We start from the raw sequence: 27,844 nt of genomic DNA on the forward strand, positions 1-27,844 counted from the left end.
CGGTGGAGATGAAGTGAGAGAGGGTACAAGTTTATAGGCGTGGGACTAAGGGAGCCTCTATCCTAGCTCCCCCTAGCTGTGTGACCTTGGGAGGACACCTTAACCTCTCTGTGCCGCCCATGTGGTAAACAATCCTGGCGCCTAAAGACGTCCACATCCTAATCCCCCGAATGTGGCATATGTTACCCCACATGGCAAAAGACCCTGCAGATGTGATTAGGGGAAGGATCTGGAGCTACAGTGATTACCCTGGATTCTCCGGGCAGCCCCGCTGTCCCCACAAAGGTCCTCACGAGAGAGAAGTAGGAAGGTCAAAGGCAGAAGAAGGAGATGGGAGAGGGAGCAGAGGTTGGAGGCTGCACTCTGGAGATGGAGGAAAGGCCACGAGCTGAGGGACACGGGGGCCTCTAGAAGCTGGAAAAGTCAAGGGAAATATACTCCCCTGGTACCTCTGGAAGAAAAGCAGCCGCGCCTGACTTCTAGACCTCTGCCCTCCAGAATTGTAAAAATACACATCTCTGTTTTTACTCCATGAAATCTGTGGCAGCTTGTGACAGCAACCCAGGAAAGCCGGACGCTCGGTGTCCTCGTCTAGATCAAGAGCAGAGTGCCTCCGCCCCAGGGTGGCTCCGAGGATTTATCGGGACGTGAACCCAGAACAGTAGTCCCCCTGAGCATAGCCAAGTGGTCAACAGACATCAGGTCCCAGCCAGCACATCGCAGGGGTCCCACGAGGGGCAGCGGCTGACATGATCCCCTGTTCTAGGGCCCCGGCCCAGCCCACGCTCTGTTCTGTCGAAAGCAGAAATAACTGTCTATTTTGAGGCATCACGGAGGGTGTTTCCATGGTTACCCTGTCATAATGACTAGCAGACAAAAGCCTCGAATTTCCACAGCTTCGGAGGAAGACGTGAGGCTGTGGGCTGGGCAGCGGCGTGGCCCAAGCAGCCCAGCTCTGCCCCCCGACGGAGCGCCCAGGGAAGCCACCGCACCGCTCTGTGCCTCAGTTTCCTGAGCTGTCCCAGGGCAGAAATAAACATCCGCTTGTGTGATCCAGGACTCTCTTCATCCAGTGAAGGGAGAGTCCCTGTTTCACCTGTTGGGAGGATGACGCCGTGACCACGCATCTCCGGGTGCCCCTACCAGCCCCTACTGAGTCTGGAGCAGCCACTGATTAACGGGCAGAAGCGAGGTATAAAGGAAGAGATCTAATCTCAGGGGCTCTTTAAAAACTCGGCTTGAACAACAACCATTTGTGTTCTGATCTGAAACAGCCTCACCAGCATCCCGCTAACTGGCTGCCGGCTGCCTGCCTGAGTCCTCAGGAGGGCTACAAGCTAGCAGGATCCGATCCTGGTGAAGCAGACACTCCACCTGCTCACTCACTATGACACGAGAGCAGGAGAACAGGCAGCAAAGCACACTTGGTGGAAAAAGACTGTGAACAATCCCCTTACGGGCATTAAAGGGGAGGTTCCTGTGCAGGATACTGGGTTTGAGAATGAAAAAATTTAAAATACACCATCTATTCCAATAGCAAACCTGTATAAACCAACCATCAAAACAGATCTACGAGTTTCACTAAGACTTCAAGTTAGAGATTAAACTAACCATTCCAGGCAAAGAGAGAGAGTGGCCCAGCTCGTTTTCCAAGAGTAGAAGAATCCTAATAAAACTGGGCAAAGAGAGCATTAAAAAAGACAGTTGAAGACCAACTTCCAATTTCACCTATGGATGATTATGCAAAAATGTCTCAGCAAGAGCCCTGGCCCCGGGGCACCCAGGCACAGCAAGAGATCATGGTGGTCAGAGGCCACAGTGACCCTCCCTTCATGCCTGGGCCCTGCAAAAGCCTTCTGGAACCTCCGCGTGATCTCTGGGCAACGCTGAAGTTATGTTCCCGGCAGCCCTGGGAGAGGAGGCGAGAAACACAAATGGAGTTGAGTCATCCAAAATGAAGTTCGAGTTCTTGCACCCTGGAGTTTGTGGGCTGATTCACATGCAGCAGACACCCCACCCCCATCCCCACCCCAGGCGTGTGACAGCTACGGCCCAGAATCTTCGAGTGTGTGCTACACTTGGGAAGTGATGGCTGGTCTTGTGGGTGGCCGCTCACTCAGACTCCTAGGGAACCGGATGACAAAAGCCAAGAAGGACTGACTTCCACCCCCAGCCCGCCGAGAAGCGTCATTCAAACAGCGTGGGGTGCACGAGGCTGTCTCTCTCTTCCCCAGATACCACCAGCCTTCCTGCACACACACACCTGTTTCCTGATTCTGAGTTGAAATCCGAGCTAAAATGCAAATACACAGACAGATGTAGAGAAGAACACAGTATCACTTTCCAGAGCCCACCGCTCAGGGACTATTTCTTGGCATATTCCTTTCCCCTGTTTTCTGTTTCCATTTTTTTTTTTTTGGAAAATAGTCATTGCCTTGCTTTCTTACCCCCACCAGATATTTTAACATAATCATTTCCTCGTGTCATTAAAAATCTTCTAAGTCAACAGTCTAAATGACTGAACGACACTTCAGTGTGCAGATGGCATCATCATTCACTTGTCATTTGCTCTGTTGGACGTCTAGAGTGTTTCTGAATTTGGCCCCTTTATATAAAAAAGGCTGGGCCATGAAGTCTCATCCTACTTCCTTCCCATGGGGCTCGCATGGGCTCAGACTGGGTCCAGGAGTGGAGCCCACACTCTTCCCCAGCCTCGTTCTGTGCCAGTCTGACCCAGAGCTGCACCCGGACAAATCTCCAGGCCACCTGTGGCCTGAGCCACAGAATAATGGCCCCCAGAGCTGTCTGTACCCTAATCCGCAGCACCTGGGAATATGTTATGTTCCATGGCAAAGGGGAAACTAAGATTGCCGATCAGCTAAATTATCCAAGTGGGCCCAACGGGATCCCCAGGGTCCTTAAGAGGGAAAGCGGAGGCAGGAGAGGCTGAGTGAGCGTGATGCAGCGTGAGAAAGCCTACGGCCAGGGCTGGCTGTGCAGATGGGAGGGAGGGGCTGGGAGCCAGGCACGGCAGGCGCCCCCAGAGGCTGGAGAAGGGGGGAGGCATGGATTCCCCGCTACAGCCTCCAGAAGGAACCAGCCCTGTCGACACCTTGATTTTTGTCGGGTAAGACCCATGTCAGACTTCCGAACAGCAAAACTGTAAAAGAAAAAAAATCGGTGTTGTGTTAAGCCACTAAGTCTGTGGTCATCTGTCTGGGCAGCCCTGGGACCTCGATACAGCCCCGGGCTGCTCTTAGGGGGCTGGGCGCCGTCCACACGCACACCTGCGCTCCCTGTCCATCCAAACACTGACGACAACCCCACGCTTTATCCTCAGCCAGGACCCCGCCCCTGACTCCAGGCATCCGGCGGCCTTCTTGACAGCCCAACACCATCGCACACGTACCATGTCCAACACCAGCCTGCTGGTCCCACCTCTGCTCCTGGCTGCCCCGCTCCCAGCGTGCCCATTGTCCGTCCCAGGACAGGACCCCACCTTCACCCGCCGCACAAACCAAACCTCAGACAGAGTCATCACGGTCCACACCCCACTTGCCAAACGTTGCCAGCTCAGCCTTCAAAGAACACCCGGAATGGGGCCTGTCGCCCCACCTTGGCCATCCTACCCAGGCTGCACCGTTTCTTCTCAGCGAGAACCCTGGCAGGGCCTCCTCCCACCCCTGCTTACGTTGACCCCTCTGCAGTCTCCTCTTTCCAAACACCTGTCTCGTGACATCATGCCCTGCCCTCAGCCCCCTGCTGGTTTCTCACCTCACTTAGAATAAAACCGGATCCTTCCCCTGACCTACAGGTGTCCTAAGTCACTTACTTGCCTTGTGTGTCTCTCTGAACTCAGCTCCCAGCACCCTTCCCTTTGGTCACTGCATCTCAGGTCTCATCTCAGAGCCTGCAGTGTCCCCCTTCTAGAACATTCTTCCCCCCAGAGACTGCATGGCTCAACGGCGCCTGGGGTGTCTGTTCCATTGTAACTTCTCCAGGGAGAGGACCCTCCCTGCGCCCCGCTCCTTGGTGGCTATTGTTCCTATCTGTCACCACCTCCTGACATCACATGGCCCAGTGACGAGTTCATTGTCTGTCCGCTGGTTCCTGCTGCACCCACCATGGCAGGAAGTATCTGGAGGTGGGGGCCCGGCTCTGCTCAGAGGGAGATCTGCTCTCGCCACCCTCAGTGCTGGCCACTCAGCCCTCAGGAGGAGGAGGGCTCAATGCTGGGGACAAAGGCGTTCCCGCTGGAGGGGTCTGGGCTCAGGGACAGGCGACAGCTGCTGGAGCACGTGCAAACCCAGAAAAGGGACGTGGTTCCCTGTGAGGAAGCTGGTGAGGAAGCCCCGGAGAGGGACTGCGGAGCGTGGGCTTGCCTGGAGAAGAGCAGTGTGGGGAGACGTAGGGGGACCAGACTTGGCCAAGGAGTGGGGAGGGGTTGGCAGCCGCAGAGGGTCCTGAGCCCGAGTCCCTGCGAGCCAGCTGACAGCCACCCTCTTGGGCTGCCCAGGGAAACCAGGCCCCCTAGGGGAAGAGAGAGACCCCGTCCCTCCCAACAGACTTCGATAAAACCGCCTCCAGGGGCCCACTGGTCATTCATTCAGTCACTCACTCAGCAAGTGCTTATTTCCAGACACTGTCGTAGGTACTGGGGTAGACACAGAGAAGTCCCCGCCCTCTTGCCACTGCAAGGTCACCCAGGGAGGACACCACGGCCTGACCCCCTGATCCTCTGCCTTCGAGGGCCTCTGGGGAGCCCAGTACACCAAGCAGCCCGGCCTGGAGGTGAGCCAGGGCATCTCAGAGTCCTGGGTTCAAGTCCTGCCTCGCCACTTGTCACTTTGGGTGACCTTGGACCCGTCCCTGGAGCCTCGGTCTCCTATTCCGTTCAGGACTCCATCAGAGCTCGTGTGAGGATCAGATGATGTGGGTGAGAGCTGTCTGGGTGACTGGCTCAGCACATCCAGTGAGTGGGAGCTGTTGTGTGGTCACGGGGATTGTCTTATTGTGTTCTCTGGACCTTGTTCAGGCATCCCCCTCCCTGGCTGGCCCTTTGGCGAGTTCCAGCAGGAGGAAGTGACCTCGTGGAGTTCACAGGCTGCTGGGGGAGACACCCCAACCTATAGAAAGTTCTTCAGGGTGTGGCCAGTCTGAGAGAAGGGCACAGAGAAGGGGCTTGAGCCAATGTGGGGGTCAGGGAAGGCTTCCTGGAGGAGGTGACTGCTGAGTATGGTCCCTCCTTAGCTTCTGGCTCCCTGACCCTTGTTTTAGCTGTCTGGTCCCTGGACGCTGGGCAGTATCTGTCTGGGGACTCGGGGGGCAGTGGGTGGCCAGACCAGCTTCTCCTGCCCCAGCCAGTAAAGCACACGCCTGCACCACTCCCACCCGCCCCGGGGCACCAGCACTGGGACGGGCGCTGCCCTGCCGCCCCCACTCTGCACCGGGCCCCAGCTGGCGTGGACACTTACGTTTGGAGTGCTTGTCACACAGCGCAGCTGCACGCATGTCGCAGAGACGCAGGGAGCCCTTGCTACTGCTGTAGACAAAGAGGTTGCAATGGTGGGGGTGAAACTCCGACGCCGTGATCACCTCCGTGAGGTCCTCCATATTGGCCGGCTTGATGTCCACGATGTCTGGCCCCGTCAAGGAAAGGGCAGAGAACGGAGGGCACCCTCGCTGCTCTGCCTTCCCACCGACCCTGCATCTGAGCTGCATCTCCATCCCCGAGACCCCCGGACAAAGCCCCAGACGGTCTCTGAGCTGCAGACCGGCATGTCCAGCCGCCCGCTGGTTGCCCCGTCTGGGTGCCATCCACTGTCCCTGCAGCCTCCCCCCTCCAACCTATGCCCTCTCCCCAGCCAGCACCCACCAGCTGCCCAGCCTCCCCTCCACCCCCCACACCAGGTGCCAAGCAGAAGGCAAGGAGCGTTTGAGTGCCTAGTATGTGCTGGACTCTTGGTGAACAATTTCAGTCACTCCGTGAGTTGTGCCCAGAGCTGAGTGTGCGGGGAGCCCCACCCCAGCACCCACTCCCCTTCTGTCCACAGCATCAAGATTCTCCTTTGGGGAAAAGGTTCTCTGCCTTTCTGCATTCTCCGCTCTCATCTGTGCCTTCCACTCACTCACAATCACCATGAGCGAGGGGCATGTGGCCTCCGAGGTGCCAGCAGAGGGACTCCAGGCTTGAGATGCGGGGCATGCTGGGGGCAGCTCTGACCTCTCTGCTGGGCTGGGTGGTGTGCAGAGGAGGGGTGTGTACATGCTGCTGGGACAAGGGAAACCCGGAGCCTGCAGGTGGGGCAGACTGGAGGGAGAGACCCAGCAATGCCTTTTGAATCCTGAATCAGGATGGAAGCCATGAGCCTCGGACAATTAAACGTGGGAGCCAACAAATCCATTTTCTGTTTAGGATCAAGATATTCTGTTGCTTGCAAAGAAAGTATCCCTGACAGATACTCTAGAGCCCAGAGAGGGTAAGCAACTTGTCCAGGATGGCTCAGCAGCAAGTAGTAAGTCTGCGTTCCATTCCATTGCTTGTAGCCTAAAGCAGCAAATCCGAACCCCTTGGTGTAGCATTCAAAGCCTGGCATAGCCCCTCTCTACCTCTCCAGCTTCGGATCCAACTACTCGCTGGGCCCTAAAGGCGCTTTCCTCTCTGACAGTGACACCCTGGTCTCTGGTCTCCCTGGCCCTGCGTGAGGCTCTGCCCAACCTACCCCTCTGGCTGAAATACCCTCTCCTCCCTCTGCGTCTGTGTGTGGGTCCTGGAGTCAAAGTCTGGGCTTCGAATCCCATCTCTATCACCTCTTGCCCGTGCAATCGAGGGGGAGTTCCCTAGCTCTTCATGCCTCTGTTTCCTCATCTGTAAAATGGGCCAACAGTTCTAACACAGTCTTGTCGTGAAAACTAGGAAAGGCCAAGGCCCTTGTTCGCTGCTTGACACATCGCAGAGCTCAGTGAATATCAGGGACATTACTGCTTTTTGTTATCTGGAAAATACTGATTGAAACTCTGAGACTTGCCTGCCATCAGCCCTCCCTCCCCCTCCCACCACCGCCTCAATAAAGGGGCATTTTGTGACTTTCGTAAACAGGAGAGTTTATAAAACATCACAAAACAATGTTGAATCTGAGTGACCAGGGGCACCGAGGAGGGTGTGTGTGCTCATGCTCAAATATTGCTTCTGGAAGCACCTCCTTAACCAGAAACTTAGAATCACATAAAAATAGAGAGAGGAGGAAGAAGGAGCCTGAGCTGGTTTCCCAGGAAACTGTGGTTTTCTGGGACGATAAGAAGCAGAGATTAAATCTTGAAAAATGAGACTGAACAGTAAGAGAGAAAAAGCCAAGACTTCTGTGCTGCTAATTCCATCCCCATCCTTCAGGGGCTAAGCGCCTACAGAGGCCTGCTTGGGAACCGCTTCAATTTCTCCCCCAACTTAAATCGGTGTCAGGGGAAAACGTGCGGCCGTTTATGAAACGTCACGCACGTGAGCACAGCACCCGGTTTGATGCTCTGCACCAGGGGAACTAAATCCTTTCCGCAGAACTCGAGCCACAAAAGTCCAAGGAAGCTTGGGGGACACAGAAGTGCCCAGGCCTCAAGGAACACAGGTCGGCTTGGAGACCCGGTGTGTCACGTATTAGGGGACACGTGTTTACACCGTGTTTCATCGGGCTACGACTTCTAGGGGAGCAGGACTCTGTGGGATAAGGTGGAAACGTCTTGCCAACCACTCCGGGGAGAGGTGGGGGGACCTGCCCATGGGCCCCACGGAATTCAGGGCAGCCGTGCCCTTACTGCTTTTCCCGAAGAATGGAGGGCAGAAGTGACAGGCGCCAGGCATCATTCCCAGGCTGAAGCTTTGAGAGCCAGCACGTGGTGGGCCATGACGCCTTCCCCTCTGCTGTGGGACCCATGCCTCAGGTGGCCTCCTACGAGATCCCCCTGGGCCGTTTCAAGCCTCAGACCTTCCAGTCATCTGTTTCTGCCCATGACCTACCCTCCCGACCCACTCAGCGTCCAACCCCTCTTCACTTCCCCACATCGGGATGTTCTAGAACACAGCTCAACGGAGAAGGATCAGAGGTGTGACGTCTGAGCTCCAATCACTCTGCCTCCAAGACCAAAACTTGTACACACCCGACCACGACTGTTGTTCTACTTATGTCCATCGTTCATCGTGAGTCTCGGGCAGGAGCTCAGTCACCGGCCGCCCACATTTACTCAGCGTCTGGCCCGTGGAGATGGAGTTTGATGCTCATGAAAATCTGTTCACCAAGATGGGAAGACTGGGAAGCTGTGCACACTGGTGTTCAGGAAGGGAGCGCAGTGGGGGTGGGGGCTCAGAAGCTTCCTCCCCCGGCCCCCACATGCTGCTCCCAGACCCATAAGGGGCCCAAGGCCAAGCAAATGGGTGTGGCCTCTTTGCTCGAGTCCGGAGTGCATGCTTTCTGCGGCCCCGTCATGCTTAACCTGACAGCCTCATGACAACACTCATTAGAAATACGTATGAGGCGTGACGGCTTTTAGAAGTCCACGGGGGTCGGTGACGTCTGCAGCCCTCTGCAGCGAGCAGGCCTGAACTGGCGACACAGAGGGGCTAAGGGCGAGGCACGTGGACCGAGGGTCCTGTGTGTGGGCTCGGGACAGAGAGCCTCCCATACCGGGTCCCGCTGACAGCCCAGGACCACAGTTCTTACAGCTCAAGCATCACTCAGGAAATCTCTTGCTGTTTCAAACAAAGGACTCTGGATACGGGGGGTGCTGGGGAAAGATGGATGGGAAACATTTCCACGGGACCCCAGCGGAGGAAGACACATCCACAGTCACGGCCAACATGCTGGGGCCCCTGCAGGGCAAGGGCTCCCTGAGGCGGGGCAGGCAGTCTCGCACCTCTGAATCCCAGGGTCCAGAGCCATGCCCGCACCCCGCGGGACAGACAGTATCCTTCAGGGCACGGCCACCCAGCCTCTTCCCAGGGCGGCCTCTCCAAGACCTCCTGCTCAGCTCACTACAGGACCAGCCCTGCACCTGCTACCTGGCTCCTCGTGGGTGCAGGTGGGTACAGAGGGGGCCTGTCCCTGTCAAATTCCCTTCATCACATCATAAAGCCGGGCCTGAAGGCAGACTGCTCACAAGAGAGGCAGGTTCAGAAGAAGACTCCATAGTGTGATAATTGCACCCCACACATGCGCTGCAAACACGCCTCCTAGACTCACACCCATGCGGCCTTGTGCACGTGGACCGGGAGACATTTGGTCCACCCGTGACCGTACGTGGTGGCTTTGACTTTGGCAGGACCTGTGCTGGGGGCCCTAGGCTGAGCATGTGGTGTTCGCTCTCTCTGGAACGCTCAGTGCCGCGTGCAAATGTCATTCCCATTCCTCAAGCCTCAGTATCCCCCATTTGCAAAATGAGGGTTTGGGCATGATCCTGGAGCACACTTGGAGACCTGACCCCCAGGTGGCCTCTCCCCCGTTTCATGGTCAGCTGCATAAATCCCACTTGTACACGGTGGAGCTTTATGAGGTTCAAGGCAAACTGGCCTCCCTGGGGAACGTGTGTAATTAGACTCATCTACAAGCCCCCCCTCCCCCCTGCAAAGCCGCATGAATTATTCATGTACTGTTTTCCATCTAATTGTTCTCCCCCTGTCTGATGAGCTTTCCTTTAACCTTTGGTCACACCCTGGCAACTAAGTTTGACAACCACGAAGGTGAAGGCAGGAGCAGGTCACGCAGGGAGGAGGAGGAGGAGAGAAGGTGAACTCTCTCGGTGCCACGCCCCTCGATGAGCACAAGGGCTTTCTCCAGAGCAGCAGATTGAATGGTGGCCCCCAGTACACGTCCACAACCTAAGCCCCGAAACTGAATGTGGCGCATTGAGAAAAAGTCCTTGTAGATATAATGAAGGATCTTAAGAGGCGGCCATCCCCGGGAGCCTCCAGAGGGAGCACAGCCCTGCCAACGTTAACTGCAAACTTCTGGCCCCCAGAACTGGTGCGGATTTCTGTTGCAAGCCGCCCAGTTTGCGGACACTTGTTCCGGCATCCGCGGGAAACTCAGACACTGGCTTGCTTCTGGGAGCTGGGCAGCAGTGGCCTGGCCGTCCACTAGTACCATAGTGCTTACTGGTTGGCTGCCCACCTCTGCAATGAGGGCAGGGACCTGTCCGCCTGCGCCGCTGCCGCACCTTTGATGTCTGGAGCAGCGCCCAGCACATGGCAGGTGCTTTGCAGAACAGCTGCTGAAGTCGGTGAACCCACCAGCCCGTCGGGGGCCCCTGGGACCCGGGCCGGGGGGAGCACGGGCAGTGTCCCACCCATCTCAAGGGGAGGAAGCCCTTAGAGCGGAGGCGAAGCGCAGGCTCAGGGAGACGCCAGGCCAGGGGGGCAGGGAGGCGGTCCTTGAGGGGGGACTGTCACTGACTAGGGCCATGAAAAGAGCCATCACCCTGCCGTGCACAGGGAGCATTGCAGCGCCACGCAAATGCTGGAGAGCGCTGCAGAAACCGGGAGGCACGCTGGGCATGGGTTTCTGCGGGATTCTCAGGAAGGTCGCATTCCCCACAGAGCCCTCCTTAGGTCCCCACTGCATTCTGCTCACAGACCGGCTAGCGCTCAGCTTTCCGGGCGGCGAATACAGGCTGACCTGTCGGCTTCGCTCCTCTGAGTGCGGGCAAAGTCCTGTTCTTGTCTCTACGCCTAACTCCAGCCCAGCACCAGCTATGCCTCGTGGGCTGGCCGTGGGCCCACTGCTTCCCAGCTGTGCCTCGTTCAAACCTCTGCACCCGAGTGATGAGTACCCCATCCCACGGCTGAGGGCATTGAGGCTCAGCAAGGAGGAGCCGCCCTCTCAGGGCCTGGCCGAGGGGGCCCAGCCGGGACCGACTAAGTTGGTTTCCAGAGTTGGCAATACACCCCTGTGATGGGGGCAAAGCAGAGCAGGGGTGAGAAGTGCAAACTTCAGGCCGGGAGGGTGCAGCCCCCTGAAGCGCTGGGGTCTAGGGGGAGGTCTCTGGCTTCTTGCAGCTTTTGGCTGCTGCCCTACATCATACAATGAATCCCTTGTCCTTCAGGGCCCTAGTGTCAACCCCGTGTATTGCTCTAGACCCAGGGTAGGCAGAGGTGTGTAAAAGGCCAGAGAGAGCATCTTGGGCTTAGCAGGCCATAGGGTCTCACCTCGACTACTCAGTTCTGCTGCTCTATTGTAAAGCGGGTTCAGCCAGCACGGGAGTGAACAGCAGTGGCTGAGCACCCTTCAAGCCTGAACAGGTGTCTTTGGCCCCCAGGGCCGTACTTTGCTGGCCGCGGGCCGAGAAGAAGGACTGCAGTCTTGCTTTTGTAACAGTAACCTCCCTTCTTGACCCCATGCAGGACCCGTGTGTGACACAGCCCCACAGGCCTGGCTCCTCCCGCAGCAGGAGGATGTCCTCTGGAGCCCGGTAGTGCCCTGTGAGCTCCAGCCCTTGCCTGGGGGAGTCAGCAAAGCTCAGAAACAGGCGTTTGTCCCCACCCAGAGCAAAGTCTGCGGCTCTTGCTGTCAAGGACACTGCAATGTACTCCAGGCAGGCCTTCTGCAGCGTCATCAGGTTTGCAGAGATTTTTATAGAAACTCCTTCACCGCCTGCTGCCAAAGGCAAGGCCTGATGGCTGGAAGCCAACCAGGGTCACGTCGGTCCCCGGGCCACAACACCACGACGCCCCCCTCGGAGGGCCCCTGAAATGTCGGGGAGAAGGTCACTGCACCTCCCGTGGCCCTCGTTCCTCTGAGCTTCACCTCCGAGCCTCGTCTCCCCTACGTGAATGGGGGGTGGGCACTGGTGCAAGGGGCCATCACTCATCCACGGCCAAATCTCCCTCCCGCCGTTGACTTCAGTCAGGCACACGAAATGAACAAACATCACTGGTTTGTTCGGGAAGGAGCTCAAGGGAGAAAGGGGTATGGAAACCATCCCATAAACATCAGAGAAGTATAAATATTAACTAACACCAAGCTTTAGGGGCAGCACCATGACAAATGACTCTAAAAGACGCAGCAACTGAGGTTGGAGACACATTCAGACCTTCAGAGGGCTGTTGAGGGCAGCCCCCGACCCTGCACCCGCAGGCCAGGCACCTCGCACCCCTGCGGGAAGGACCACCCACCCTCCACGCCCACAAAGGAGGAGAGGGAGGCCAGGGCGCCCAGTGACATGCCCAGGGCCACATGTGGGGCACCGCAGAGCAAGGATAGATCCTGGCTTCCTAACTCCCAGCCGGTGCTCCTCCCTGCACCCCCCTGTTCGGGAGGGAGTATGTCTCCACACGATATGCAACCCCACGGGCAAGGCTGCTGGGGCACACTGGACTGGCTGGCGGCCCTGCAAGGGAGCTGCTAAGAGCGTGGGTGGGGGGCGTTCAGTGAGGAGAAGGATGCAGCCTTGGGCTCCATTGATTTAACTGAGCAAAGCGTGGTTTATCTAGATGTCTCGGCAGGAACATGCTCTCAGGATGGGGGAGGCGGTTACCATGGTGATCGAGCAGCCACCAAGGGAGGATGGAGGCAGCTCTGCCAAGGACCAGCCACGAGAAGCTGCTCCCACGGGCTCTCCAGAGACACTGGAGAAGGCCTCCTGCACACGGAGGCGGTCTTGTTGGGGAACAGCCAGCAAAGCTGCTTTTTTTCAGCCAGTTTTCTCCGAAAGATGACCTGGCTACAGCGATGAGCTAGAAGCACTCTGGCCAAACCGCGTCAGATCCTGTAAGGTTCCTGGCAACCTCGGCCTCTGCATGAATTTGCTATGGGCTGCCAGAGCACGGGCAGCTTAAACAATAAATCATTCTCTCCCAGTTCTGGAGGCTGGGAGTTCAAGATCAAGGTGTCAGAAGGCTGGTTTCTTTGAGGCTTCTCTCTGTAGGGTGTAGATGGTCTTCTTCTCCCCATGTCCTCACATACTCTTCCCTCTGTGCTCTCCCAACCTCCTCTTCTTGTAAGGACATCAGTCATATGGGATTAGGACTCACCCTAATGGATTCCTTTTAGCTTAATCCCCCTTCAAAGACCAAACATAGTCACATTTGAGATCCTGGGGTTAGGACTTTAACATATGAACTTCAGTGGGACACAATTCAGCCCATAACAACCTCCTTCCCTTCTCTGCTCAGAACCTTACTAACTATGATGGTACAATCCTGCTCAGAGAGAGGAGTCCAATCACTGGGGCCATGGGGGGCCATTCGATGTGACACACAAGCCCACTGAAGCCCTCGTTTGTCTTCTCCATGTGGTGTGCCAGTCTACACATCTCTTCCACAAGCCAGCTTAGGTGATTTCCAAGTACCGAGCCAGGGAAGAGAGCACTCAGTTTGGAGTCACAAAGACCGGGGCTTGATAGTCCAGCCCCTCTGTACATGGCTGTGTGACCCCCTGGACAACTTCTCCACCTCCCTGCACCTGCTTTTCTCATCTGTAGAATGGATTGATAACATCTGCTTTACAGGGCTATGATGGGGATTTAATGAGATGACATTAAGTCAAAGGCCCTCGCAATTAAAAGTAAATAAAATGACTTAGACATATAAGTTTTTAAATAATTTTTAAAAAGTCCCTAGCACACAGTTAGTACTTTTAGCAATAATTAAAGTTCGCTAAATCAGAATCAGAGTCTTTCTCTTCCTCTGGAAAAACAGGAAATTAAGCAGGTTGCCCACGGTGCAATGTATGCCCCTCCTCCCCAAGAAAACAAGGACTTGACGGTGCGTGCTGAATTGCATGCCCTCTTTGGCTCCTAAGAGCTGGGGGAGAAACTCCAGACAGGACAGAGCCGGGACGCACACCCGGATTGCTGCCTTTTCGTGGTCACTGAGAAAGGGCAAACCAGAGCCCGTCATGACCTCCCCTCCCAGGCGTTCCAGCCCAGCAGTGAAACCAGAGAGGCCCATGATGCTGCTCCAAAAGACACACAGAGTGCACAGGATGGGATTTTTGGGGAGGCCCGGAGCTGGTCTGGAGAGTCCAGGAGGCAGAGGCATTAAGTGGAGGACTGAGAAGAGTAGGAGTTATCCAGGAGGGGGCATGTTCCATGTGAAGGGGGGGTACGTAAGGCTGAGGAGCTGCAATAGGGCAGCCAGCCGGAGCCCCAGTGGGGAGAGGGTGGGACATGGGGCTCCAGACAGGGGTCAAGGGCAGAGGAGTTTAATCAGGAGCATGTCTCAGAAATGCCACGGAGGCCTGTCAGGAGGGATCAGAAGCACAGGAGAGGCGCACGTTCCCATCATTAGAGGACGTGCTAGGAACACACAGCTGCCACCGCCCGTGCACTTGGCCGCCTGTGTCACCTGTCATCTATGTCACCCAACGATCCCAGCTCTGTCCTGCAGTGGGGTGAAAAGCACCCGCTCTCCCTTAGGGTCTAAAAGTAGAGCCAGGAAACATCATCGTACTGATGGGGCTGGATGGGCCACAGGCAAGTGCACCCACTTCTCAGAGCTCACCGCCACATCACCCACAAAACGGAGGGAATGACAGCACCACGAGGCGAGCCGCGTAAGGGGCAGAGGTAGAATAACAGCGGCTGCCGTGGGGGCTGTCGCTCTCCTCACTGCGAGGCAGTGTGTGGTGTGCGAGGTGGTGGGGAAGAGGACCCGCAGCGCTGGCTGCCCACGGGGTCAGCACCACGGACAGCTGCACGAGCCCTCAGCCCCCCGGAAGCCCAGTCTTGCCAAGCCCCCAAAGCAGGGGTGTGCTGGCAAGAGCCTAACCACATGCTTTCTGGGTGGACACTGATTTTGGGGATTCAGACTCAGGGTCTTTCTGAGCAGATGTTCCTGTTCCTGCTCTGTAGAGTGGTCCTACGGGAGGATGGAACAGGGCAGCCTGTCGACAGCCCATCAGCCCTGAGTCCCCTGGCGCTTCCACCCTCCCAGCCCACAGCACAGTCCTCGGCCAGTCCCCTCCTTTGCTCCCTGCGTGGGGAACACGCCCAGCCCCCAGGCGGCCGAGTGGGGACCGAGGTTTGGAGCCTCTGCCCCTAACCTCCGCAAACCGCTGCACCATCCCACTTCGCTTCAGGACCTGCTCCATAAACGGCAATTAGAAATTTGCTCCAGATGGAGGCTTGGTGCGATGCCAGCTTCCACCATGAGAAATCGCTCAGGGGGGAGAAAAATCAACTGAACCATCTTCACAGTTCTCCGAGTGCTAAAAATAAAGCAGAGCCCCATCGGCTGAGACCCTCCGTGCAATCTGTTACCTTTAGGAGGCACTGAGCTCCAGAAAAATCACTCAGAGCTGCCTAACTGTCTCCAATGTTGGTATTACAGGACGTGAGAGGTTGTTTAAACAGATGCGGACACAGCACCAGGGAGAGAAACGGGCTTCAATAATCAGAGACGACGCAGCGATTCTGAGAGCCAGCCTCAAAGACTTGAGGAGCTGCTGTTTAGGAGGGAAACACTGGCCACCCGCTGGGCCCGATGACTGCCAGGCCTTTTACGAGCAGGATTTCATTATTCCTTACAAATATCCTTAGGACGAGGAATTTGGCCCATTTTACACTGGTGGAAATTGGTGGCCAGGGAGGTAACACGATGAATCTAAGCACAGGTCTGCCAGACCCCAGAGCCCAGACTGCTGCTCGTTCGTGCCCGGGGTCTCTGAGTCCCCCGGAGCCCAGACTTACAAGGAGGTGTCTACATCCTAAGACCACATGGAGACTGGAATTCCTCCATCCAAACTCATCACGGACAACCATTCCTAAGCACCTACTATGTGCTGGGCCCTGCATTATGTATGGGGATATAGAGAGGGCCCAGACAGGGTGTACCTCATCTCAAGGGTTTCACCAGAAAACGGGGTGAGGAGGAAAGCCCAGTGTGACCAGGGAGTGTGGGCTCTGACAGCCCAGGAGGCACATAGAGTGGACGGAGCAGAGGTGACCGGGTGAAGGGGGCTGTGAGTGATGCTTATGGGCAAAGGGGAGCCAGCCAGGCTACAAGAAGGAGAAAGAATGATCCAGGGGAGGAACAGCAGGAGACAGATCACCCCCTTCCCTTAACTCCCCCCCAATAACATGAAGGGAAACCCAACGGCCTGAAGTATGGGCATGCCTGATGCACAGGAGCCCAGGGAGGCGTGCAGGGGCCTGTCACCGTGAGCCCCAGGGCATTGCTGAGGGATTCGGACTTTCTCCAGAAGCTGACGGGGAGCCACTGAGAGCTTTAAGCTGGGGGCCGACGTGGTCAGACCAGAGGTTCTGATGAGTCGCTCTCAGCTCTATGCAGGGCCGGCTGGCTGGGCAGTGTGGGATCCAGGCAACGGGCCAGGCAGGAACGGTCTGGCTCCAGCAGGGCCTTTGGCAGGGATGGAGAGGTAGGCAGGATCCCAGAGCCATCCAGGGGGAGGAAGGAAAGGGTTTGGCACCTTCTTCCATCTTGAGGGTGAGGGAGAGGAAGGAGGTGCCTGGCACACACACAGGCTCCGTGAGCACTGGGCTCCCTGCCTCTCTGCGCAGATCAGCGAAGTCTCAAATTAGCAGTGCAGAGGTCCTCTGAGTCCGCTTGCTCACTGTCAGTTCACACTGGTCAAGACAATACCCACCTTCTCTCCTTTATTAAGATGGCTTTCCTTTCTCTCAAAACCTTTGCTAGAGATCAATTCTGCTTAGGTGGAAAGTGTTACAAGAAGGTAGTACGGCCCGCAGGAAACTTCTGGTGGCTCAGACCGAACAGCAGCGCCCACCGGGGCAAGTCAAGACACCGGAGGGCAAGCGTTAAAGGAAGGTGAAGCCCCAGGCCCAGAACCCCCAGCCACGTGCTTGCACAAAAGGGGTCTCCCGATTCGGAGCAATTCCCCAGCTTGGCAGGTCTTGCTGGCCTCCTCCCACGTTGGAAATGAAACGCCTTTTCCAGTTTCTCGGCTGCACAGGACCCAGCAGCCTGCAGTCCCAACGCCTTCCCGGCCAGGAGGCTGGCTCCGCGGGGCGGGTACTGGTCTCCGCACAGGGCCCCTGTGTCTCGTCATGCTGGTGGCCAAGCAGCAGCGGGCCCTGGGGACTGCCATGTGCAGCACGGTTCCCTGACGAACTGGTCTCAGCAGTGAGGTCTCCACCAACCACCACACGCCCCTGGAGACTCCCCTCTGCCCCTTCCGTCTGCCTACTGGGTACTCACTTTCCACAGGCAGGGGCTGCCTGCAGCCCAGCTTGGCCCCCGTCAGCGATCTGCAGCACCCCCACGCCTCGACCTCAAGACACAGGTCGTCTTTGCATTTTGATCAACTACCAATTCACCTGCACAAAATTAAGAGACAGCACACGTGTTTAACACGGGGTTGGATGGCAGGACCGGCAGTCAGGGGAGACTCCTGAGTTTCCAGGGGGAACCCCCCCCATGACTGACGCTCCTCTCTTGTCACTAGCCATCTCCTCACCTGGCCTAGATTCAGGCAACATCAGCCCCATTCTGCTCATTCACTGGGCAAAACCCCCACCCTAGCTCCCGTTCCACCTAGCCCACACCTGCAGCCCCCCAGATAAATAGGGCCAGAAAAAATGCACACCACTGGGCTTGGTGGTCTCGCTGCACTTGTCAGCTGCTTGCATGCTGGGTATGGTACTTGTTCATTATATTAATGGTTTATTGTCTGTTAGCTCCAGGAAGGCAGGGGTATTTGTCTATCTAATTCAAAGTCAGGCATGGAGCCTGGCATACAGTAGGTACTCAATAAATACAGTGGTGAATGGCATGCTCCCCAGCATACAGACAGGGCATAATCTGTGTTTAAATGGGGCAAGGAGGCACCGCTGATAGTAAGGACTCAGGAGGACTGTGCCTGCAATTCTGCAGGGGATCAACCCTCTTTTCGTATTCACGACTAACCTGTTCCAATGCCCTGTGGCCACCTCGGTCTGAAAGACAGTTATGATATGGCCCACTGCCCCACTACTCGACTGCCTCCTGCCCACGGCCAAGCCCCCACCTGCCCATCACTGCCTCTCCCTGGATCTCCTCGCTGGGCTCCTGGCCTCCAGGCTTGCCTGCTGGAATTCAGTCCACCCAGGACACACACACACAGCCCTCCCACCCTCCTCGCCCACCACGCCCACCCATGCCCTGCTCACAGCAAGGGTGATGTCCCCAACACGGCCCGGAGGCCCCCACGGGCAGGGCTGAGTTTCTTTCATTGGCCCTGTGTTCCCCAGGGCTCAGCATGGGCCCGGGTCAGAAGAGGCACCAGGAATCAATGGCTGAATGAAAGGGAACACTATTCCTTACACAGCTGCGGGTTTTGCAGTTACAAAGGGCAAGTGCATTCACAGTGTTACCGAGTCCTTACAGTAGCCCAGCAGCGTCAATCCGACAGGGGGTATGTCCCCAGCCTGGGGTCCTGCGACAAGGAAGCCGGCGCTCCAGGAGGGTGGCCGCAGCAGGCAGCCCAAGAGCTTGGCAAACGGCCTGGGGCCAGGCCACGGAGGCCCGAGGGCGAGTCCCAGCTCTGTCCCTGTCAGCTAGCCCCCCATCTCCCTAAACCTCTATTTCTGCATCTGCAAAATGGGGTGTAACGTGCCACTGCATCCAGCTTTCATGCCAACACGAAGGTCAAGTGAGACAGTGAATGGTCTGCACACTGTCCAGTGCTGTGAGGAAGCGCTGAGGACGGCCCACGGCAGTCCCACGGGTCCTGTGCCCACCCCGTGTGTAGACCTGGGGCTCCCATGTGACCCATTTTTTCTGCTAGGAAGCTGGTCAACACCTCCAACTTTGCAGCAGATGTCTGGCTGTGTGGTTCACCACGGGGGCCCCCAACTGCTGGGGCAGTGCCTGCCTTTCCTGAGGGGACCCCCCCCATGCTGACCCCCTCCAGCACCCTTGACTCAGGTCAACCCTAATCCTAACTCTGGCCAGTCAGAGCACTGCATCCCCCCCACAGTCATGGGTTTAGAGGTGCCCCTGAGGCCCCATGAGAGCCCATGGGGTGCCATATGGGGGCTTGGTGGGACAGTTCACAGAAAGCTGGTCTCTTTCCTCTTGGGCTTTATTCTGGGAAGGCAGGGCATGTGCTGCTGGCCCCAATTTGGCACCATGGGGCACCTGAGACAAGCCAGAGCAGAGCGCAGACGCAAGAAGCAGAGAGAACCATCTAATGACATTGTTTCAGCCCCTGAATCCAGCTGAGCCTGAAGCCTTCTCATGGTCCGTAAGTCAGTAAATGCCTGTGTTTTGATTGAGCCAGCAGGGATGAGGCATTCTAAGCCTTGCAACCAAAGGAGTCTTGACCAACTGAAGCTCTGAGCACTGGGGACAGGGTGGGGCCCACTGGGCTTCCAGCCTGAACAGTCAGGCAGATGCTCAGCCCAGCACTCTCCACCAATCCAAATCTGAGCTTCCATTCCTTCCGAGCAGCTCCAGCCTCAGCCCCTCCTTGAACCTCTGTGACCACCCCAATCCGCTTGCACCCTCCCAGCTCAGAGCACTCTGCTCCTTCGGGGCAGGAAGGAGACAGATGCTTCTGCTTTCTGACATGCAGAGCACCAGCTCTGCGCTGGATGCATCTGGGAGGGGCTCAATGAATGTGCACACTGCAGTCCGAGCCGGGAGGGGTCAGTGAGGCTCACAGGGATCCGGCTACTCACCAAGGTCAGTGAGCTTAGGGGGCAGAGCGAGACTCCCACAGAGGGTCACACTGACCGCCAAGCCCCAGGTCTGCCCCCCACCCTCCTGCTGGGCTCAGGGAACAGCATGTGCTTGCTCTCTGCTTCTCCAAGCCCCCTTTCTCCCCGTTCCTGAGGTCTCTCTGCCCAGTGGACCCTGGCCAGCCCCTGGCTCTCGGCCCGCAGAAGCCGTTTGCTACCCTCTGTCTCTCCTTCAAACCCTCCAGACTGCTCCTTCCTGCTCCCACACCCCCTCCCAGCCAGCCCTGGCTTCGGCGCTGGGGGATACAACCCACTCCTGAGGGGTAAGGCGGCAGCAATAGCAGGTCCGACCCCCCGTGTTAGGAGCTTCTCGCCGCAGGAGCTGCCTAGCACCCCGCACAGAGTGGACACTCGGCTTGCACAACACTCTGGGCGGTGGGGGGCTCCTACCCCGTTCCATTGCACATCTTGGAGGCAGACTTCACAAAGGGCAGTTGGACATAAAGGTTGGAAATGGGGAGTCGGGGGCTGGGAGGGGCCTGGGTCGGACACTTGCTAGGTGTGAGCTTTGAGCAGATTAACTTGGGCTCCCTGTGACTCAGTTTCCTCATCCGTACAGGAGGTCACGATAGCACCTACCTCCTGGGTTGTCGTGAGGTGATATGAGTTAACACGAACACATGTTGAGGTCAGGTGCAGAGCCGCACTGTGTAGGATTATTATTATTGGCCTGCAAATAGCGACACGGTAGAAACCTGGCTGCTTTGTCCACTGCTGCCCCTCAGGCCCAAGCTTATGTACCAAGTTCTTTCTTCACCAGTCAGCGGGGCCCGGAGTCCATCCTACTGCCCCTGGCTTGCCTAGACATAGGGGAATGCCAGGCAGGGCCCCCCTTTGACCCCATCCAACTGGGCTTCTGACACCTCGACTGTCACCCTAAGCCCTGGGTGGCACCCCAAGGCTGTTCATCACACACTGAGGCCCCTGCCTCAGGCCGCAGGGAGGAGGGTCCAGAGCCTCCGGCTGACTCTCCAGTGGGTCAGCCATCCCTCCTCCAGGAGGGCAGACCCCAGGACTCTATCTCCTCTGCGGTCCCCAAGGCAGTCCCAGAATGACAGGGAACACAGCCACCCGGAGAAGGCAAGGGGTCGAATATAACCCTCAGCAGCCGTGGATTTAAAGTTTTCATAAACCTGGGGTGCCTGGGTGGCTCAGTCGTTAAGCGTCTGCCTTCGGCTCAGGTCATGATCCCACGGTCCTGGGATCAAGCCCCACATCGGGCTCCCTGCTCCGCGGGAAGCCTGCTTCTCCCTCTCCCACTCCCCCTGCTTCTGTTCCCTCTCTCGCTCTCTCTCTGTCAAATAAATAAATAAAATCTTTAAAAAAAAAAAAAGAAGTTTTCATAAACCAGCTCATCAGGATTCCAAATCTGGGTCTCACTCACTGAAGAAGTTGAACAAAAGCAGAGCCAAGCCAACCACCCCCACCTGGAAGCCCCCCGCCCCGGGAGGTGGTGGGTGCCCGCAGCGGGAAAGGATACTGAAGCTCCTGTCAGTGATAGCCAGGTGCCAGAGGTTGATGCGCAGGTCGTCCGCCGACATGTACGTCTCGCAGTCGCTGTTGACGGAGATGGAGTTGATGTGGTAGGTGTGGCCGTTGGCGAAGACCCTCCGAGGGCTCACCTCCACCATCAGATCCATGGGCTTCAGCACGGGCACCTGCGGAGGAGGGGGCGGTCTGCAGGATGATGAGGTGTCGGAGGGGAATGGGGGCGGCAGGTGCCCAAGGCAGGAAACGGCATGCCAGGGCTGCACGACCAAAACCGGAGGCTGGGAATGTGCCAGTGGGCATCCATCCTGCACGTGTTGGAAATAAGCAGTGCCACGTGGCCAACATCCATCACCTGCCAGTCCTGCAGGAAAGCCTGGCCTCCTGGGATTGGTTCTGAGCCTGCTGTGTGACTTTGAATAAGTGGCCGAACCCCTCTGCACCCCAATTTCCTCACCTCTAAAATGGAATGAGAAGATACCGTGGCAGCCCCCGCCAATTATCCACATTTTGCTCCCTTGTCACAAGGAAGTGGCTGCTCAGGCAAGAACTACATTTCCCAGCTGCCCTTGCAGTTGGGTGTGGCCATGTGACTGGTTCTGACCAATAGGATGTAAACACAGTGACACTCGGCTCTTGAGAGCCTAGACTGTTAAGGGGCGGGTGTGCCTTCTCTACCCGTTTTCCCCTTCCATGCTGGAAGGTGAGGACCCAAGCCTTAGGAGTGAAGGCCCGTGGGATGGAAGGAGGCTGCGTCCCTGCAGGAGAGTCATGTGTCCACCAGGAACGCTGACCCTGGACCTTTCCATGAGTGAGGAATACGTTTCTGTGTGTTGCGCCCTGCAATGCTGGGGTTATTTGTTACAGTTGCTGCTGTTAGCCTAACTCACACAAACTCCCATCGGAGAGCAGTCCCTGGGACAGCACCAGGTCCTGAGCCTTTGCTTCCCTCCACGTACGCTGCCTGGAACGTTCACCCCCTTTGAACTCCTAGTTATGCTGACCCCTCCTGCAAGGGCTAGAAGCGACAGCCCCTCGGACACGCGGCCTGCCCTGGGAGTGGGGTCCCAGGGCCTGCTCACCCCCAGCACACTGCACACATCTGTATCAAGGCTCCCAGCATACGCTGTGCTGTGTGTCGGGCATAAGGCCCCACCCCAGGAAACTGTGAGGTCTTCGAAGCCTCAGGGATGGGTAGACAGACAGACAAGGCTTCATCAGTCTCTCCCAGGCCTGGCCCAGACTCGATGCTCAGGAAACGAGCACTGGCATGGCCATCCTGTCCTGTGGGGGAAGACTGGATGCCAAGATGACCCCGATGTGTCCAAGTCCCAGAGTCAGGAAATGCAGAGCCAGGGGTGACTGCCTCGTCAGGGCATCTTGGTGGACAGACAGACCCCTAAAGCCCTACTGCCCTGACACCACTAGGGTTACCCTCACTGGGGACCTCACCTCTCTGGGCCTCAGTTTCCTTATCTGTGAAGAGGGGTATGCTGGCCCCTGCTCAGGGCTTCCGTGAGGATCCCACGAGTTCACGCAGGTCAAGTGCACTTAGAATGGCGCCCCGCACATGGCGAGTTCCCAGTCTGGGCTAATGCCAGACCTCGTCCTTAGGAGGTGATGGGAGGGGGGACAGGCCTCACACAGCCACACGGGTTTCAGCGTGGGCCCGGGGGACCCTGCCGCAGGGGCCATGGGAACTGCGTCCCAGAGAGAGGCAGCTCAGCCGGCCTCCGAGTGAGGAAGAGCTCGGGGTCCTGGTGTCGGGCTGTGCAAACCTGTCGGCTAACTGCACGGCTCCTGGGCCTGGGGCGGCAGTTACCAGGTAGAGTCGCAGGAATCCAAGCTGAACTGGGTGAGGACATGCTGGGGCAGACGGGCTGCTTGCCATCAGGTGGGAGAGAAAGACAGTAAACCGATACAGAAGTGAGTGTGTGTGTGTGTGTGTGAGAGAGAGAGAGAAAGAGAGAGAGAGAGTTCACGTAGCAACAGGTGCTATTTGGAAAAATAGAACAGGTACAGGGTCGGGGTGAGAGGGTTGCAGGGGTGGTGCCAGGTAGGAAGGGCAACCAGGAGGGGACACAGGAGCGGGGCTGACGTGGGCCGTGTGGATCAGACTCGGGCTGACGTGGGACCTGAGAATCTCCTTCTCCCAGCGGACCTCCTCTGATTGCACCTCATTCTTAGGCTGGATCAGGGGCTTCCTGGAGTGGCCAGTCTGTCACAGCCCTGGCCACATGACGAGGCTGCTGTCTTGTTCCTGCAGTAGCCTGGGAACGGTTAGGGGCACACTGTGTCTTCTCGTGTTCATCTCTGTATGGCTGGTGCTCAGTTCAGGGCCCTGCACAGAAAGGTCCCCAGGGACCTCTGACATGGAAGGTGATAGCTTTGGTTCTGCAGTTGGGTGGGTGAGCACTAGATGTTCCTTCTCATGCGCAGCCCCAGGGGACGCAGTGTGAGCATGGGCCAGTGTGTGTGCATGCATGTGCATGAGTGTGGGTGCGAGCGAGTATGCATGTGCGTGCACACGGATGTGGGTGTGGGTATGTGCGCTCATGAATATGGGTGTGTGTGAGTGTGCACGTGCACGAGCATGAGTGTGGGTGTGAGTGTGCATGAGTGTGGGTGTGTGTGAGTGTGCATGTGCACGAGCATGAATATGGATGTGAGTGTGCACGAGCATGAGTGTGGGTGTGAGTGTGCACGTGCACAAGCATGAGTGTGGGCGTGTGCAGCATCGGGGTGCACGCCTGCCTGGCCCTGGGCCATTCTTGTGTTGCTGGCTCTGTGCCTGAGCTTCTAGACTCTCTGCCTGAGATGAGAGCACATGGTGTGCCTGGGCCTCTGCCCTGCCCATGTCCCCCTGTGTCAGATATTCTAGGTCAACTCCTAATCTTCCCTTCCCTTTCCTCAAGGCACAGCTGCCCCAGGGTCCCCTGGACTCTCCCAAGTCACACCTGTTTCTGGAGAAGATCAGAGCATCACTGGCTTAGCCAAGTCTTGTATCTCGGTCTGCCTCCCCTCCTCCTGGCAACATCGCTTCCCCGCCTGGCAGCCTTGGCCTACATCCAGGGCTCCAGCCACTCACTGCCATCCCCAAACCATATTTCAAAGTTATTAAAAGAACAAAGGAGAGGAAGAGTGAAAATAAATATGCCCTGAAGGTTTGGGTGTCTCATGAATAAAACATTTCCCCTCCCCCAACACTTCTAGAAGCCACAGTCTAGTCAAGGTGAGAGGCAGGAGGGCAGACACCTAAACGCTAAAGACAGAACATTGTGGGATACACAGGCTAGACTGCGGTGAGGGTTTTTATCTGGCTTGTATAGAAACAGCTTTACAGAGGAGAAGGCTACTAGGGTTTTAAAGGATGAATAGGAGTTCACCAAATCAACAAGGTGGAGTGACTCCCTGTCTGTTTCCTTGGGGGGCTGGGCACTCAGCCTGACCTGCCCACCTCCAAAACCCAGGGATCTAGCATGAGGCCCAGTGCAGAGCAGCTTGTCGGTAAATAACAGAGCCAGCCTCCAGCAGGAACGGCTCAGATTCGGTAAAGAGCTGCACACAGCTGCATGGCCTGGGTGACATGGGAGGAGACAAGGAAGAGGCGAGAGGAGGAAGGACCCAGATGCCCTTGTTCTTTCTCCCTTTCTCCTCCTCCGGGCTTGGCGGATGGTTAAGGGCCGTCTGGGGATGTGAGTGAGACACAGAGCAAAGTCTCAGATGCTGGGAGGGAAATAAACGGATTCCCACGGGCCACCCCATCAAGAGGTGATAATTGCATCCTTCCCACCAGATGAAAGCCTCATAAACTTCCTGGGGCCTGGGAGGGAGTGTGGGGGGGCACGTCACTCCCATTACTCAATGTGGAAGCTAATTGGCCTCCTGGCTTTCTCAGAATTTATTTGCACAATTTGCCCGTCATTTAGAAGCCGAGATGCTTGAACATTTATTTCTCCATCTCGGGAACAACACCGATTACCGTTTCATATTTACGACGATTTGCTGGATGTGTAGTGAGCGGGTACGCTAGCTATTTCAGGGCAAGTGAGTCCTCACTGCCATTTTGCTGGTGAGGAAACGGAGGCACGGGGCAGGGTCCTGCCTACAGCCACCTGACAAGTGGCGAGTGGATCTGGGAACCATCGGGGAGCCCGGGGGAGGCGCCAACACCCCCACGCCAGGCCTCGCCACTGCCCCCCCCACCGAGTGGCACACACACATAGTTGTGAGTTGGCCCCCAGGAGACTCCTCCCATGTCACCCTCCTCTCCCAGGAGGACAGAGAGTTCGTGCGATGTGACCCAGCCTTTCCAAATTGGCTAGAATATGGAAACTGGAGCTGAAGGGAGCAGTACCTCTGATGCTCACTCATGGGACTCTGGCCACCTCCTCGGAGCCAGGCCAGGCCCAGGAGCAGGGGACACTAAGACTCAGACCCAATCCCGCCCCCAGGCTCTTTGTTTCACTGAGGTCTCCCTATACCCAGAGCAGCGCTGGGCACAGGGCAGGTGCTCGGTAAGTGTGAACAAATAAATCCAAATTAGCTGTGTACCAGCATCCCCTTCAACAGACATGAGCAGAGCACCCACTATGTTCCAGGCTCGGTTCTGGAAGCCAGGGACAGACAAGGTGGCCTTGCTATGCTCCCTGCCCTGTTGGAGAAGGACAAGGACAGACGTTCATGGAGTCTTCCAGCAGGACACCAGTGACCATCTCCATGGCTCTCCTGGGAGGCTGGGACCTCATTCCCACTTCACGGAGGAGACTGGGATGCTGACTCTGGAGCCAGACTTCCCTGGGTTTGGATCCCGGCTCTTGTTTCAGCTATAAAATGGGGTTGATAATCATGTGCCCCCTTTACAGGACTTCGGTGAGGACTGCGGTACTATAGGGCAGAGTGCTTGGAAGACACATGCTGGCCTCGGGAAGTGCTTATGCTCATTCCAGATCAGGAGTTGGCGGAGGCTCATGGAGGCTGAGAGCCTCGTCCCTGTGGCTGAGGGAGTACTGGAACCCAGATCCTGGGACTCCAGAACTCTCTCTGCCATGTCTCACAGCCTCTCCCCGAAAGAAAGTTCTTTTGCCTTTTCACCATGTGGGGATGAGAGTTTGCTTCGGCATGACCTGCAGCTTCACCTTCCCGGTCTCTTTTCCGGCTGAGCCTCTGTCCAGGCGGCAAGAATCACCAGTTCCGGGCCTCTCTCGGACCCTCGGCAAAGGGCTTGGAATCCACAAAGTTCAGCCCACCGGTTCTCCCGGACACACGTCACCCCGCCTCATCCCCACATCACGTCTGGGAGAAATAGCCGTCTCTGCTTTGCTCACGAGGAGCCCGAGGCTAGAGGCAGGGAAAAGCTCACAGCCACCCCACAAGGAAGCAGCCCAGCCAGGACCCGAACCCAGCTCTGGCTCAAATCTCAAAGGCCCTTCAAGTCCTAAAGGCTCACTGTTTCACAAAAGAAGTCTACATGGCTTCCCGCTTGCCGGAACTTTCCACGTTCCACATCTTACCTGCAGCGACGTCACCGTGGACAGGTCCTTAAGCTTTCCTTCTTCATCTTTTAGGTTATATCCCTCAGGCCTTTTATCTCGTTCAGTAATCTTCCATAATTTGATAGTTTTATCTTTCAAAACAGAGCAAACAAACGAGATGCATGATTAACACCAGCACAGAGCACAGTCCACAAGATAGGGCTGCAGCACGCTGGGAATTCCTTGACGGCAGCGTGCTCTTGGACACGCGGGTTCCTGCTCCTTCTATGCACCCACGCCATGCATACGGGGTACCTGTCCTCATCCTCTGGCTCCTCACAACTTCTGGGTCAAAAGGGAAGGCCCTTCCGAGGGCAGCTAACGAACCCTCTAAACCCACTCCCAGAAAGAGTGTATAGACGTAACGTCCTAATTTTGAAGCCCCGCAGGGGTAGACAAAAAGAGGGTAACCTGCTTGCTCTTTCTGAGCAGCATCGGGCCCATCCGGAGGGCAGCTTCCCGGTGGCCGCACTTCTCTGGCCTCCTGCCATGAACATCAGAAGAGGAACCTCGTGGTGTGATGGTTCATCTTCTACGTCAGTGTGGCTAAGCCAAGCCACCCAGATATTTGGCCAAACATAGGTGCATGTTGCTCTGATGGTATTTTTTTTTTTTAGATGGCATTAACACTTACATCCACAGAGTGCTGGGCTGAGGCTTTATTTGTTGTTGCAAAACTCTAATGCTCTTCCTGCCTCAGTCGTGGAAGCCCATACAGACATAGGAGCCAGAAACTCAGAGTATGGAAAACTGAGCCCCCCACATGGAGAGCAGCTGTTCTGGAAAGTCCCACAGCCCTGTGATGGACTTTATGGGAATAAGAAATAAACTGTTGTTAAACCACCAAAAGAAAAAGAAAAAGAGGGGCGCCTGGGTGGCTCAGTTGGTTGGGCGACTGCCTTCGGCTCAGGTCATGATCCTGGAGTCCCTGGATCGAGTCCCGCATCGGGCTCCCTGCTCAGCAGGGAGTCTGCTTCTCCCTCTGACCCTCCCCCCCTCTCATGTGCTCTCTCTCATTCTCAAATAAATAAATAAAATCTTTAAAAAAAAAAAGAAAAAGAAAAAGAAAATCCATAGAGTGAAGCAGACTGCTCTCCATGCTGTGGGTGGGCCTCGTCTAATCAGTTGAAGGCTTTAAAAGG

The 27,844-nt window shown here is 56.7% G+C and overlaps 1 protein-coding gene across 2 annotated transcripts in view; it reads right to left on the bottom strand.

Moving 5' to 3' along the window:
- The window catches only part of PPP2R2C (protein phosphatase 2 regulatory subunit Bgamma), a 133,310-nt gene that overhangs the window by 20,688 nt on the left and 84,778 nt on the right, over positions 1-27,844 (bottom strand). For both annotated transcript variants that reach the window (XM_081812658.1, XM_081812659.1), the window contains exons 4-6: positions 26,682-26,794; positions 21,161-21,338; positions 5,475-5,639 (exon numbers count right to left, since the gene is read on the bottom strand). In XM_081812658.1, the coding sequence (XP_081668784.1) occupies positions 5,475-5,639; positions 21,161-21,338; positions 26,682-26,794 (456 nt within the window). The remainder of the gene's footprint in view (positions 1-5,474; positions 5,640-21,160; positions 21,339-26,681; positions 26,795-27,844) is intronic.

The sequence above is a fragment of the Leptonychotes weddellii genome, chromosome 2 (assembly GCF_054177405.1).
Source record: "Leptonychotes weddellii isolate Sample4059 chromosome 2, ASM5417740v2, whole genome shotgun sequence".
Taxonomy (NCBI): Eukaryota; Metazoa; Chordata; class Mammalia; order Carnivora; family Phocidae; genus Leptonychotes; species Leptonychotes weddellii.